General features: G+C 46.2%; 1 protein-coding gene across 1 annotated transcript in view; it reads right to left on the reverse strand.

Annotated features, from left to right (window-relative positions):
* The window catches only part of LOC128832053 (pyroglutamylated RF-amide peptide receptor-like), a 98,884-nt gene that overhangs the window by 11,486 nt on the left and 74,823 nt on the right, over window positions 1-12,575 (reverse strand). Inside the window, exons 2-3 of the mRNA XM_054019097.1 lie at window positions 6,628-6,786; window positions 1,693-1,754 (exon numbers count right to left, since the gene is read on the reverse strand). Of these exons, the coding sequence (XP_053875072.1) occupies window positions 1,693-1,754; window positions 6,628-6,786 (221 nt within the window). The remainder of the gene's footprint in view (window positions 1-1,692; window positions 1,755-6,627; window positions 6,787-12,575) is intronic.

Consider the following 12,575-nt stretch of genomic DNA (forward strand, 5'->3'; position numbering starts at 1 on the left):
AGGGACTGGACATCTATCCATGTTCTCCAAATCTTTCTGCACAAGTCTCTCATATTTCAAACTTGTAAGTAACAGCCAGGCAAGGCGTGTTAGTTTTATCTTTGTTTTCTCAACTTGTAAATGTTCCTTTTGCTAGAGGATTTACCTCTGTTTGCTGTAACTTTGAACCTAAGGCTAGAGGGGGTTCCTCTGGGCTCTTTGAATCTGATTACCCTGTAAAGTTATTTTCCATCCTGATTTTACATAGATGAATTTTACCTTTTCTTTTAATAAAATTCTTCTTTTAATAACCTGATTGATTTTTAATTGTTTTAAGATTCAAGGATTTGGATCTATGTTCACCAGGACTAATTGGTGAGGGGATTACCAAGCCTTCCCAAGGAAAGGGGTGTAAGAGCTTTGGGGGGGGGATATTTTGGGGGAAGAGGAACTCCAAGTGGTCCTTTCCCTGTTTCTTGTTAAAGCACTTGGTGGTGGCAGAGTATTAAAATTTAACCTAAGCTGGTAGAAATAAGCTTAGAGGGCTTTCATGTAGGTCCCCACATCTGTACCCTAAAGTTCAGAGTGGGGAGGGAACCTTGACAATGATTTAACTGCATCAGTTTCTGATCTCAGTTAGGCTGGGGTCCAACCCTCGGAGCTCCTCCTGATTCACCCTAGAAGAACAAAGCTAAGGGACTGGCTGGTGTAGATTGGTGGAGCTCCATTTAAGACAACGAAGCTATACTGATATATGACTGCAGGGAACCTGGCCCGTTGTCTAAGCTGTATTAAATGTAGTGCAGAATGAGATTTTAAGTACTGATATCTTAAATCATGCTACTTCTGTTTGTCATATAGAACAGCAATGCGCAGTGCCACTGGGCACGGATAATTCCCACTTCTACAATGACACATTGGAAAGGAGGGAAAGGAGAGGAGTTCCCAGTTGTTTTGTATTCAGACACCCCAATTAACTGTGATTAAAGTTGGTGTCAGGGACAAACCCGTGGGCACTGGTGGCTTGACTCACGTCCAGTAGAAGCATCATTCTTTGAAACTACCTGCTGATTTCCCCCTGGAAAATTTTACTATTCATTCTGGGCCTGATTCTCCTCTCACACCAGTGTAAATCGGGAGTCACTGGGATTACTCTGGAGAGGAGAATCAGGCCCCTCTATCTGATAACAGTGCTACATATACAGCCTGCCAATCCTACTGTCATAAGCTTCTTAGTGGCAAGATCTCAGTCAAAGAATTTTGCGAGTGAAGCCATCAGACTATTGCACAAGGATTCATAGGGCCTGTCTGCACTGCAATCAGAGGTGTGACTGCAGTGCGTGTAGACGTATCTGAGCTAGCTTTGATCTAGCTAGCTCGAATAACATAGCAGTGGAACAACGGCAGGACGGACTATACAAGCCCACCAGGGTGTGTATTCGAGCAGCTAGCCCAGGCTGCTATGGCTTTACTGCTATTGTTATTTAAACCAGCTAGATCAAAGCTAGCTCTGTATGCCTACAGGTGCTGCAGTGTGGACATATCCAGCCCAAGATGAATGTCTACATTACAATGTCATAGCCCTACAGCCCACATCAGGTGACACGGGCCAGCCCTGGATGTTTTATTGCAGGTGGGCATACCCTAACAATAACACTGGGTGGCAGTTTTCAGATGAGCATTCTCTTCCATGAATAGGTGACTGGCATTTACCTCCAGAGTCTGAACGTACAGCATGGGCAACCCAACAATGACTGCAATCGTCCACACGAATCCTGTTTAAAGAGAGAAGAAAGGAAGAATTAATTCTTTCAATTATGACAGTTACTTTTCAACATTTATCTCAAGGCATTTGTCTGTGTTTACTTTTGCCAAGTGAATTGGCTAGAATGAAAGAGCGGAGGCTCTAGATTTCTAATAACTGAGAGCTTGCGAATCAAGAAGCATCTTGTTTTTTCACTTTGTTAATTATGCATAACTGCAGGGCTCACACGGCGTTTCTACCTCTCTCTGCGGAGAATTCTTCACTCGTTGTCAAGGTGAATCAGTTACAGATTAAAAATCTAATATCTAATCCTTTACACCTTTCCTGATTTAAAATGAAAGGTATTTCAGTCTCCAGATCCAGCCAACTCCAGATGTTATTCACTTGAAATCAAATGTTCAGAGTAAGGAAATTGTTCCAAACTAATAATCACATGATGCTTTCATTCTGCCTCCCTTGCTCATGCTTAGTAATATCTTGCCTTGGAAATAGTGCCATTGATTTAAATGGAGCTATACTAAAGAAAACCACTACTCAGTGTGAGTAAAGGAGACTGATAAATCAGCAGAATAAGATTGTAGGCTGAAATTCTACTATGGGTCATGCACCATTTAAGTGCTCAAAATATGGTTCAAATGGGATGTAAGAGTTGCATAGACCTTGCGTTAGCCCTCTGCGTAGGGGTGAATTTCACGTGCAATGAAATTTTGGTTATGGGGAAAGTCACTGTGTTTGTAAATATGAGTTTTGCCCTGATTTATACCATTGGAGCTACTGTACATCATGGCCCAATTTGGCCCAATATATTGGATACCTTTTAAAAAAGGACTGGAAAAAAGTGTCTCACTCCATGTTGCTTAACTTTGTATTGTTTCATCTGCACAACAGTCCATATAGTTATATTGGGAAATAACTGTGTGGGTATGAGGAAATGTCAATTAAGTCAACAAAAGCCTTTTCACTGGCCTCATTGGGCGTCGGATCAAACCTTAGATGTAACTACTGGGGGTGGTGAATGGGCATTTTCTTGTTAATTGCACCCGCTGTACAACTGTTCAAGAAATGTCATCCCACTGTGGGGTTTGAGATAAGATGAATAGAGCCTGTGCAGTTCACCCAGGTCTCCCCGCAGCCTTTTGTGAGGGCGTGTGTTTCTGAGACCCCAACAGATTATTTTAGTGCCAGGAAACTGGATTATGTTTTCATTTCAGAGGGATTTAAGAGCTCACAAAGTTCCCCACCTCTTGAGCTCTCTGTCTCATCCTTTGTCTAGTGCTAAATACTCATCGATCGTTCAGAAAAATTGCCTGAAGCCAGCACAAAGCCAGATATGGGATGCAAACAAAGGGAGATACCCTGCCCCCTTTTACATCCACTGAAATCAGTGGGGTCACATTGGCATGGTGTAACTCAGGCTGAAGGATTTTCTTTCCCTTTAACAAACTCACAGGTAATACAGATTCTTTTTCTCTTGGAAGATGAACTTTGCCCTGCGCAGAGCCAGCGTGAGGACTAAGCACCCTGAAGTCCCACTTAAGCCCTGTTTTGAGGATTGACATAGTTCTCAGAATTATGTATGCTGGCCCTCTATGCAGGCAGGGGAAGGAAACAGAAAACCCCGTAAGCATGCAGGAAGTCCCAAACCAACAAGTTCTTCTTATGGTGAGCCCGACCCTGCCCTGCTGAAGGGAACTTTGTCATTGATTCAGAGGAGGCAGGATCAAGCATTGTGTAAGCCAAGCTGCTGAATGCTGTAAAGCCAAAAATCACACTAGATAACTGCAGTGCCGCTGGGCTATCTTTTGCCTGCTGATGAATGGGTGTTTAGGGACTAGGAAGTGGGCTGGGGAAGCCCTGCTCACCCCTCCACAACACACACACAATCTCTTTTGCCTGGGCAGGAGGAACCATTGCATTCCCCCAGGAGAGCACCTACCACCTTCCCCCAGCAGAGACTCATCAGTAGTACGGAGCACCCCAGAGCAGGATAGAGTAGTGCTGAGGGAGTCCCCTATGAACAAATGGGGGAGTTGCTGCTCTTGTGTACATTCCTCCCAGTAGCCCGAGGGGTATTCTGCTGGACTCTTTCCTGTGTGAGGTCTCCTTCTGCAACATATCCCCTTTTAATGTGGCATTAGCTACGGATTCCTCTTGTTTCAGAGTAGCAGCCGTGTTAGTCTGTATCCGCAAAAAGAACAGGAGTACTTGTGGCACCTTAGAGACTAACAAATTTATTAGAGCATAAGCTTTCGTGGACTACAGCCCACTTCTTCGGATGCATACAGAGTGGAACATATATTGAGGAGATATATATACACACATACAGAGAGCATAAACAGGTGGGAGTTGTCTTACCAACTCTGAGAGGCCAATTAAGTAAGAGAAAAAAACTTTTGAAGTGATAATCAAGATAGCCCAGTACAGACAGATTGATACACAATCAACTCAGGATTGAATAAGGACTGGGAATGGCTGAGCCATTACAAACATTGAATCTATCTCCCCTTGTAAGTATTCTCACACTTCTTATCAAACTGTCTGTACTGGGCTATCTTGATTATCACTTCAAAAGTTTTTTTCTCTTACTTAATTGGCCTCTCAGAGTTGGTAAGACAACTCCCACCTGTTTATGCTCTCTGTATGTGTGTATATATATATCTCCTCAATATATGTTCCACTCTGTATGCATCCGAAGAAGTGGGCTGTAGTCCACGAAAGCTTATGCTCTAATAAATTTGTTAGTCTCTAAGGTGCCACAAGTACTCCTCTTCTTTTTGCGGATTCCTCTTGTGTAGTCCCACGACGTAGAGATCTGTAGGAAATGGAATTTTCATTCCACACAAAAAATGAAGATTTGTTTTCATTCTCAATTGGAACAAAACCAAACATCTTTTTTGGGAAATTTTCTGCCCACCTGAATTTTTGAAAAATGTTCACTTGGGGTCGATCAGAACATCCTGTTCCCAGAAAATCAAAATGTTTTGGTCTGATTTTGATTTTAAAAATAAATGAACATTTCCAAACGAAAAGTCATTTAGAAATGAGAAATCAAAATGGAACAGCCTGAGTATCAAAACGTTCTACTCTGACATCACCAAAATGCTGCGTTCCAATTCTTTTTCCTTGATGAAATTTCATTGCCAGCGGATACCTTCCTGCAGGTGGTATCTGTTCTGTTGGAAAATTTTTGACCAGTTCTAAAACCAAGTCATCTAGTCCATCCCAATCATGCAGGTTTATCCATGGATTGTGTCCTCCCGGTGCTTTTTGTGCAATCTGATTTGAAATCACCCAAGGCACGGTGGCCTATTCTGCCCAGACATAAGAGTTATATAATAAATTTAGGACAAAGTGTCATTCATCATTGAACCTGAGGTTCAATGGCTCCATGCAACAAAATATCCTGTTTTGTTTTGTTTTTAATTTTGCCAACCGCATAGCAAGAAAAAGCTGCATGAATCATTATAAATATTTATATGGAGGGTGAAGGATGATAGGATGTGCTGCCCAGAGTTCCCCTCCTTAGGACAATAAAAATAGAGGAAAATAATGAAGCAGAATATCAGCGAAGGGCATTTTAAGGTGTTAAGTATCTAGTCAAGTGGGAGAAAAGGACAAATGTATCCAATTAAAACAAAAAACACACATCAGGGACATGAGACATTTTTTTTTTTAAACCGATGGTTTTTAAGAGCAAAAGTAAACCAGATTGTCACAGTGGGCCACAGTCTTACAGCACTGATTTCAGTGAGGCCACTCATGGAACAAGCTGCTATTCAGGGTGAGTAAGAGGATCAGAATCAACTTGCAGTGGGGAGGTCTAGGTTGGATATTAGGAAACACTATTTCACTAGGAGGGTGGTGAAGCACTGGAATGGCTTACCTAGGGAGGTGGTGGAATCTCCATCCTTAGACGTTTTGAAGGCCCGGCTTGACAAAGCCCTGGCTGGGATGATTTAGTTGGGGTTGGTCCTGCTTTGAGCAGGGGGTTGGACTAGATAATCTCCAGAGGTCCCTTCCAACCCTGATATTCTATGATTCTATGAATCAGTCTCACTGTCATTATAGTGCTGTAGAGCTTGAAAGCAGCAATATAAAACTTGATTCTTCCCACACTTCCATGGTGGAGCAGGTGCGGGATCAGGAATAGCTCCACTGAAATCATGCTGATGTAAAGATGGTGTAAATGAGAGCAGAATCAGATTCTTAGAGTGGACTCAAGAAAATAGTGAGGATTAAATTGTGTAATGCACTGGTGTGTTTGTGTCAGAGATGGAATATCAGGTGTTGTGTTTAGCCAGACACAAAAAGAAACCATGTGCTTTCAGTCTGAATGACTTTTATTTTTGATGAAGGAGAAAAAACAACCAACCTAGAATGGCTCAAAGCCAATGCTCATGGAAGTTAATGGGAAGGCTCCCTTATTAGCTTCCATGGGAGTGCACCTATGTTTGTCCAACACGGGCTGGATTTGAACGTGTCCTAGAGATGGCATTGCCAACTCTCATAATTTTGTCATGAGTCTCATGATGATTATTGTTTTCCTTAAAGCTCCAGCTCCTGGAGTCAAGTGGATATGTGATGATTTCAGCCTTCATTCTTAAAAAGAAAAAGTAAGTTTCTAGCCCTCATGGCTATGTAGAAAGCTTCAAAAAGGTGACCTCAGTGCACCCTATAGGCTCAAAAAGCCTTAAATAAATAGAAGGCAAATAAAAAGAACCTCAAATCTATTATTTGTACATAATTTCATGATTTGAAAGCCAATCTCATGGCTTTTGGTGAGCCTGACTCATGATCTTTGAACATTTGGGGTTTGCAAGACTGTAGAGGTGCAAAACTCCATGCCCCATTGCCAGTTACCCTACATATATACACAGCCATACCTAGCATTTTGTAGGTTCTCTTGTTTGTGTACTGTCTCTTCATCTTCAGTGGGTGAACTATTCCTTGGTACCTCTCTACAGCAATGCATGTCATGGTAAGGGTGCTGGCCACAACTGCGGTGGTCTGAATGAAGGGGACCATCTTGCACACAAAGGGGCCTAGAAAAGAAAGACACATTTTAGTGTGCTGGCGCTCATGGCAGAAATAAACCCTAACCCTAAGGCCTGGGAGCAAATTTCAGCAGGTCCCTCATTCACACTGGTGGCTCAATTCTAACTCAGATTGTCTTCTATGCATGGACTTCTTTTTAATCTTTGGGTTGTCAAAGAACCTGAGCCAGGTTCCTTACTGTGCAGAGAGCTACTTAGCTCAGGAGTGGAGGGGACAGTCAAGGAATTGGTGATAACTAGAGTTAGGTGAAATTTTTCAGCCAAAACTTATTTTTGGTGAAAAATGGAGATTCAACACCATGGAAACATTTCACGAATTCCTGCAGGTTTTGCCAAATTATTTTGATCGGGGGGAAAAATTGGAACAGAGCAAATGGTTTGAATTTTTCAGTTCAAAATGACTTTCCGTTTCAAAATTTTCTTTAATTTTTTTTAAATCAAAAATGTTTAAAAACTGTCCAAATGATTTTGTCAAAATAAAATATGTAGTTTGACCCCAAACTATTTTTTTCACTTTTGGATTTGCCACAACTTTTCAGAAAATGTCATTTTGCATTCAACCCCAAACAACCCCCCCACTCAGGTGGCGGTGGTTGGTTGTTGTTTTTCTGTTTCTAATTGCCAGCAAACAGAAAAATCCATTATTTCAACCACTCTAGCTGTAACTTCCTGATTCCGTCTAGCTGCTCTAAGTCAGGCCTAAAGGCTACTCTAAAATACACTAGGTAGTATGGTCCCCAAGGGACCAGGCATCAGCTGAGAACTGGCCAAGCTCAGGTGTGCTCTATCCCTCGCCCAAACATGCTCCTACACCAGACTGCGGGGTCAGTAGGAGTATGCAGGCATTCCTATGCTGGGAAAATCTCAGCGAGCCAGTTAGAGACAGATTCTTGCCACTGGGCACCACCTGAGCATTGCAAAGTGGCAGGAAAACAGGGGAGAGAATCCAGCCACATGTCCAGCAGGCTTCTGCTTAATTGCAATATGAATTCAATGCTTTTCTTTCCTGCACGCAGGTGTAGGATAATGTGCAATTGACACATTACTTTCGACCACTGGATGTCTGCCCAGCCTTTCAGAACTAAAACATACAATCAGCGAGGGGCTGGGTGTGATGACTTCTCAACATCCCTTCCAGCCCCCTGTGAAAGAAGGGAAATTTTAGCAAACATGTCCTAGTGCAGGCACTGCTTTTGCTCTAGTGCTCCCCCAGCACCGGGTAACACAATAGCCCTTAGGATGGGGGCTACAGAGATATGCACTGGACTCCACGACACGATGCAGGAAGGTAGAGTTTCCTGCAGAGCCGTACAGCACCATGCACCATTGGATCTTGGTTTATGACTGGGGCTCATAGGTACTATGGTAACCCCCAAAACCCAATAATAATTAATAGTAGCACCTTTAAAACCCCTCCCACACACGCACCACCTTAAATATAGCTACTTCTATAGCAGGGGTCGGCAACCTTTCAGAAGTGGTGTGCCGAGTCTTCATTTATTCACTCTGATTTAAGGTTTCGCGTGCCAGTAATACATTTTAACGTTTTTAGAAGGTCTCTTTCTATAAGTCTATAATATATAACTAAACTATTGTTGTATGTAAAGTAAGTAAGGTTTTTAAACATTAAGAAGCTTCATTTAAAATTAAATTAAAATGCAGAGCCCCCCAGAACGGTGGCCAGGACCCAGGCACTGTGAGTGCCACTGAAAATCAGCTTGCATGTCGCCTTTGGCACGCGTGCCATAGGTTGCCTACCCCTATTCTATAGCAAGCCTCTTTGATGTCAGACCAATATTCCGAAGCAGCCAAGACCTCCCCAGTGTAATGGTAATAGGGAAGTATCGCTCAGACATTAAATATAGTGCACAAAGCTAGAGCATATCTTGAGCCCTAGGCTCTGCAGGTCTGAAATGCCGCCAGGCAGTGGAGTCCGTATGGTTCCATGGTACAAACAGCGGCAGGATGGTGATACACAGAGCTCAGCCCCATGGAAAAGCCCACTGGAGCCGCCCAAAGAGATCTGGGCAGGCATGGGTCCCCTGACCCTATCTCCAGCCATTGTGGTCCACAGACTGGGGAGAGCAAGGCCTGCCTTGTGCTCAGGCCAGGACTGGACTGAGCATTTTAGCCTTATGGTCTGATTCTCATTTACACTAACCTTTCAGCTAAGTGTGGCCTAGGGGATAGAGCACTGGACTGGGACTCAGGAGATCTGAGCTCTGCTGCTGGGGTGACCTTGGGCAGGTCATGGCCCCTCTTTGTGCCTCAGTTTCTGTGGAATAGGGATAATGATACTGACCACCTCTGTAAAGTGCTTTGAGATCTATGGGCAAAAAGTGCTATATAAGCAGGAGGTTGTGTGTTATTAAAGCCTCCTGCGTCTCTGGCAGTGTGCAGGGGTCAGAAACAGTCTCCTGAAAATATCCCCTTTTGCAAATGCCTTCACAGCCAGTGTAGAGCTGCCTTCAGGTCTCTATGTCTGACCTGCTCCCAGAGCCTGGTGTTGGGGCCGATCAGAAGTACTCTGGGTATTTTCTGCCTTCCAGGGCTGATGGGACCATGTGAAGCAAAGCATAAGGTAGAGTAGCTCCAAGGCTGCTTTTACTTGCAGCAGGGTAATAAGATATCAAAGGTGGCTTAAAAACCACCTTCAGCCATGTTCCCTGAGCCTTCCCAAAGGCAGGAACAGAGCCACTGGATAACAGGCACTTAGGGCAGATAATTTATGGAATATGCATCATTCATCAGGCCACCAAAGTCATCGTGCTGGGATGTTAAGCAAGCTACTCTGAAGGATTATAACGCTGTTTTTAGGTTAGCGTTCCCCAGCTCCTGAATCTCTTTTTAGCGTGCAGCTCCGTTGATTGAGGGCGAAGTTTTAGGATGATGATTTGGGGTCTAACTCTGCTCAGCTATGCTGGTGTAAATCCACCACTTGACTCCAGATTTACATGAGTATAACAGAGCAGAATATAACAGTGGAATGAGAAGCTCTAAAGAGCGTTAGTTCTGTTGGAGAAGAGGGGAAAGTTTGACACTGAAGTCTGATCGTACCAGTAAAAGTTGAATGGCCTTCTGAAGGAATCTGATCACATGGCCCTTGTGTAAAGCAGACACAAGGATCAGCCATGCTGGCGTCAGTAGATGAAGGTTTTATCTGGTTTTTCTTTTGCATGAGAATCAGTTGAAATTGTGCTTTGTTCCCAATGCCAGATGCTGGGTACAATACTACCAATCTCCCAGTATGATGCTAGAATATTGAGAGACATCTGCATGAAATGAATACTAACCTGGGGATCTTTGTGCCTTGAACATTGTTGATAAGAACGCTGTGGCCTGACTTGACCGGATTGCATACGCCAAATAGTGAATAGTCCCCATGGTCATTAGAAGTTCTTTTCTGGACTGATCACCCCACCACTGAAATGAATGTCAAACCTCCCCCAGCCTTCAGTGGGAGCAGGAGTGGCCCCTTACGGCAAATGATTTTATTAGCTAGAAACGGAGGGTGTGATCTGGGGCACTGTTGCAGTCCCCCTACATTGCTGTAGCAAATAGGGCGACCATATTTCTTAATGGGACGGACTGGGGCTCGCTTGAGCTGCCCCCGCCCACCCTGCACACAGGGCTCGCCAGAGCCTCCCTCCTCATCAGGGCCGGCTCCAGGCACCAGCCCACCAATCTTGTGCTTGGGGCGGCACCTGGAGGGGGGCGGCGTGGCGCTCCAGCCCCCGGGGAGAGCGGGGCTACAGCCGGGCTCGCTACCCTCCCCCTGGCGCCCTCCCCCCGGCCGCCGGGGGGAGAGCGGCAAGCCCTGGCTGGGGCTCGCCGCCCTCTCGCCGCCCTGCCCCCTGCCCCCTGCACTCTGGCCACTGGGGGGAGAGCCGAGCCCCCGCCAGGGCTCACCGCCCTCCTCCCAGGGCTCCGGCCGCCCTCTCCCCGGCCGCCGGGGGGCAGAGCGGAGCTCCCGCGGGGGCTCACCGCCCTCCTCCCAGGGCTCTGGCCGCCCTCCCCCAGGCCGCCGGGGGGAGAGCGGAGTCAGCTCGCCGCTCTCCCCCCGGGGCTCCGGCCGCCCTCCCCCGTGGAGGGGCGGGGGGGCAGCCGGCGGCTTTTTTGCCTGGGGCGGCAAAAAAGCCAGAGCCGGCCTTGCTCCTCATGCCGCCCGAGGCAGGGACTGAGAGCCCGAGCCCCAAGCCGCCCGTAGCTGGGGCTGGGGCTGGGGCTGACCCACAGACCTCAGGGCTGATCTGCTGAGCGCCACACCACCTGCGGCTGATGCTGAGTGCCCGAGCCCCGTGCTGCCCGTGGCTGGGGCTGACCCACCAACCTCTGCATCGCCCAGGCAGTCAGCTCTGAAGGCAGTGCTGCCTGCCAGCAGCAAATTTCTCCGCTCTCCTGCTGGCGGGCAATACTGCCTTCAGCTGAGCTCCCCGCTTACCCCTCCGGTAGAAGCTCTCCGCTCTGCCTTGCAACTAGGACAAATGCCCAATTCTGGTGAAAAAGTAGAGACGGCCAGGACAGAGCTGAAAAAGGGGACTGTCCCGGACAAAAGGGGATCTATGGTCACCCTAAGCATACCAGAGGTGTGAAAGCCCAGGAGATATCAGGGAAAGAATTCCCTTAGTGCAGGCACTGTGTAAAGCAGCCACTATTTGCGATAGCCCCGGGGGCATGCCAGGATGGGAGTGGAAGGGGGTCTAGCAAATAGAACGATGGCAATTTTGAGTGGCGCTGCCACCCACTGATAGCTTGGGCAGGCTGGGCTGTTTCAGAATCTGCCTGCAACAGATCTGCAATATCCTGGATAAACCTTATTGAATCAAGTTTAATACCCGGGGGGGGCCCATTGTATTCAAAATGCAATTGTGTGAGCGTGTGTGTGTGTGTGTGCTTGTTATTGTGAGATTGTATGTAACTTCCCTAGGAGGAGGAGGTTCGCTGAAATAATTCTTCCTGTTATCAGCCCTCTGTAGCTTTGCCATTGGTGAGCTGGTGACCTAGTCACTGTTTCTTCAGAGGTTCAAATTGGATTCTCTAGAGAGCAGCTGACAAAAAAAAGAACTTGGTGGTGAACGGACTCAGGGCTCTCGTTCTGATCCAGCAAATGGACAGGACCTCTGGTCCACAGAGGGCCCCAAACCTTAAGGAAGTGTTGGAAGGACTTTGGCTTACTAAGTACCATAAGACTAGGGTGACCAGATAACAACGGTGAAAAATCGGGGGTGGCGGGTAATTGGCACCTATATAAGACAAAGCTTCAAATATTGGGACTGTCCCTATAAAATAGGGACATCTGGTCACCCTGCATAAGACTGGGTGCTAGTTCTGAGCTGAGGCAGTTCTGAACTTGTGCCCTGTGTGGGGTTTGAAGGACTAACCCAGTGTGGAAGGGAGCAGGGGGTGATCTCAGAAAAGTTTACTAGCAGGTGTGTAGGTTCTTTTCTAGTGTTTAACACACTTTCTTGATAGTGCTTTTACCTTCAGAATAAAATTGGCTTGCACAGAAAGAACTTTGTGGTAACTTATAACTGTAGCAATTGCACTTGGTCCCATCTCTGAGGAGAGAAGTGATGCAGGCCTGCTCAGGCAGACCATCTTTTGCTGGGAATAACACAGTGAAGGCCGGGAACTGGCCCAGCTGGAAATACCCCAGTGAGAAGGGAGAGAGACACAGCTCTTCACCTGAGAAAGGCAACGCCTGAGGGAGCTGGAAACCCAAGAGCGAAGGTCCTTGTTGGACCATGGAGGGGAAATACAGGTGCAGTTAACTTGAA

Source organism: Malaclemys terrapin, chromosome 2 (assembly GCF_027887155.1).
Source record: "Malaclemys terrapin pileata isolate rMalTer1 chromosome 2, rMalTer1.hap1, whole genome shotgun sequence".
NCBI classification, from domain to species: domain Eukaryota; kingdom Metazoa; phylum Chordata; order Testudines; family Emydidae; genus Malaclemys; species Malaclemys terrapin.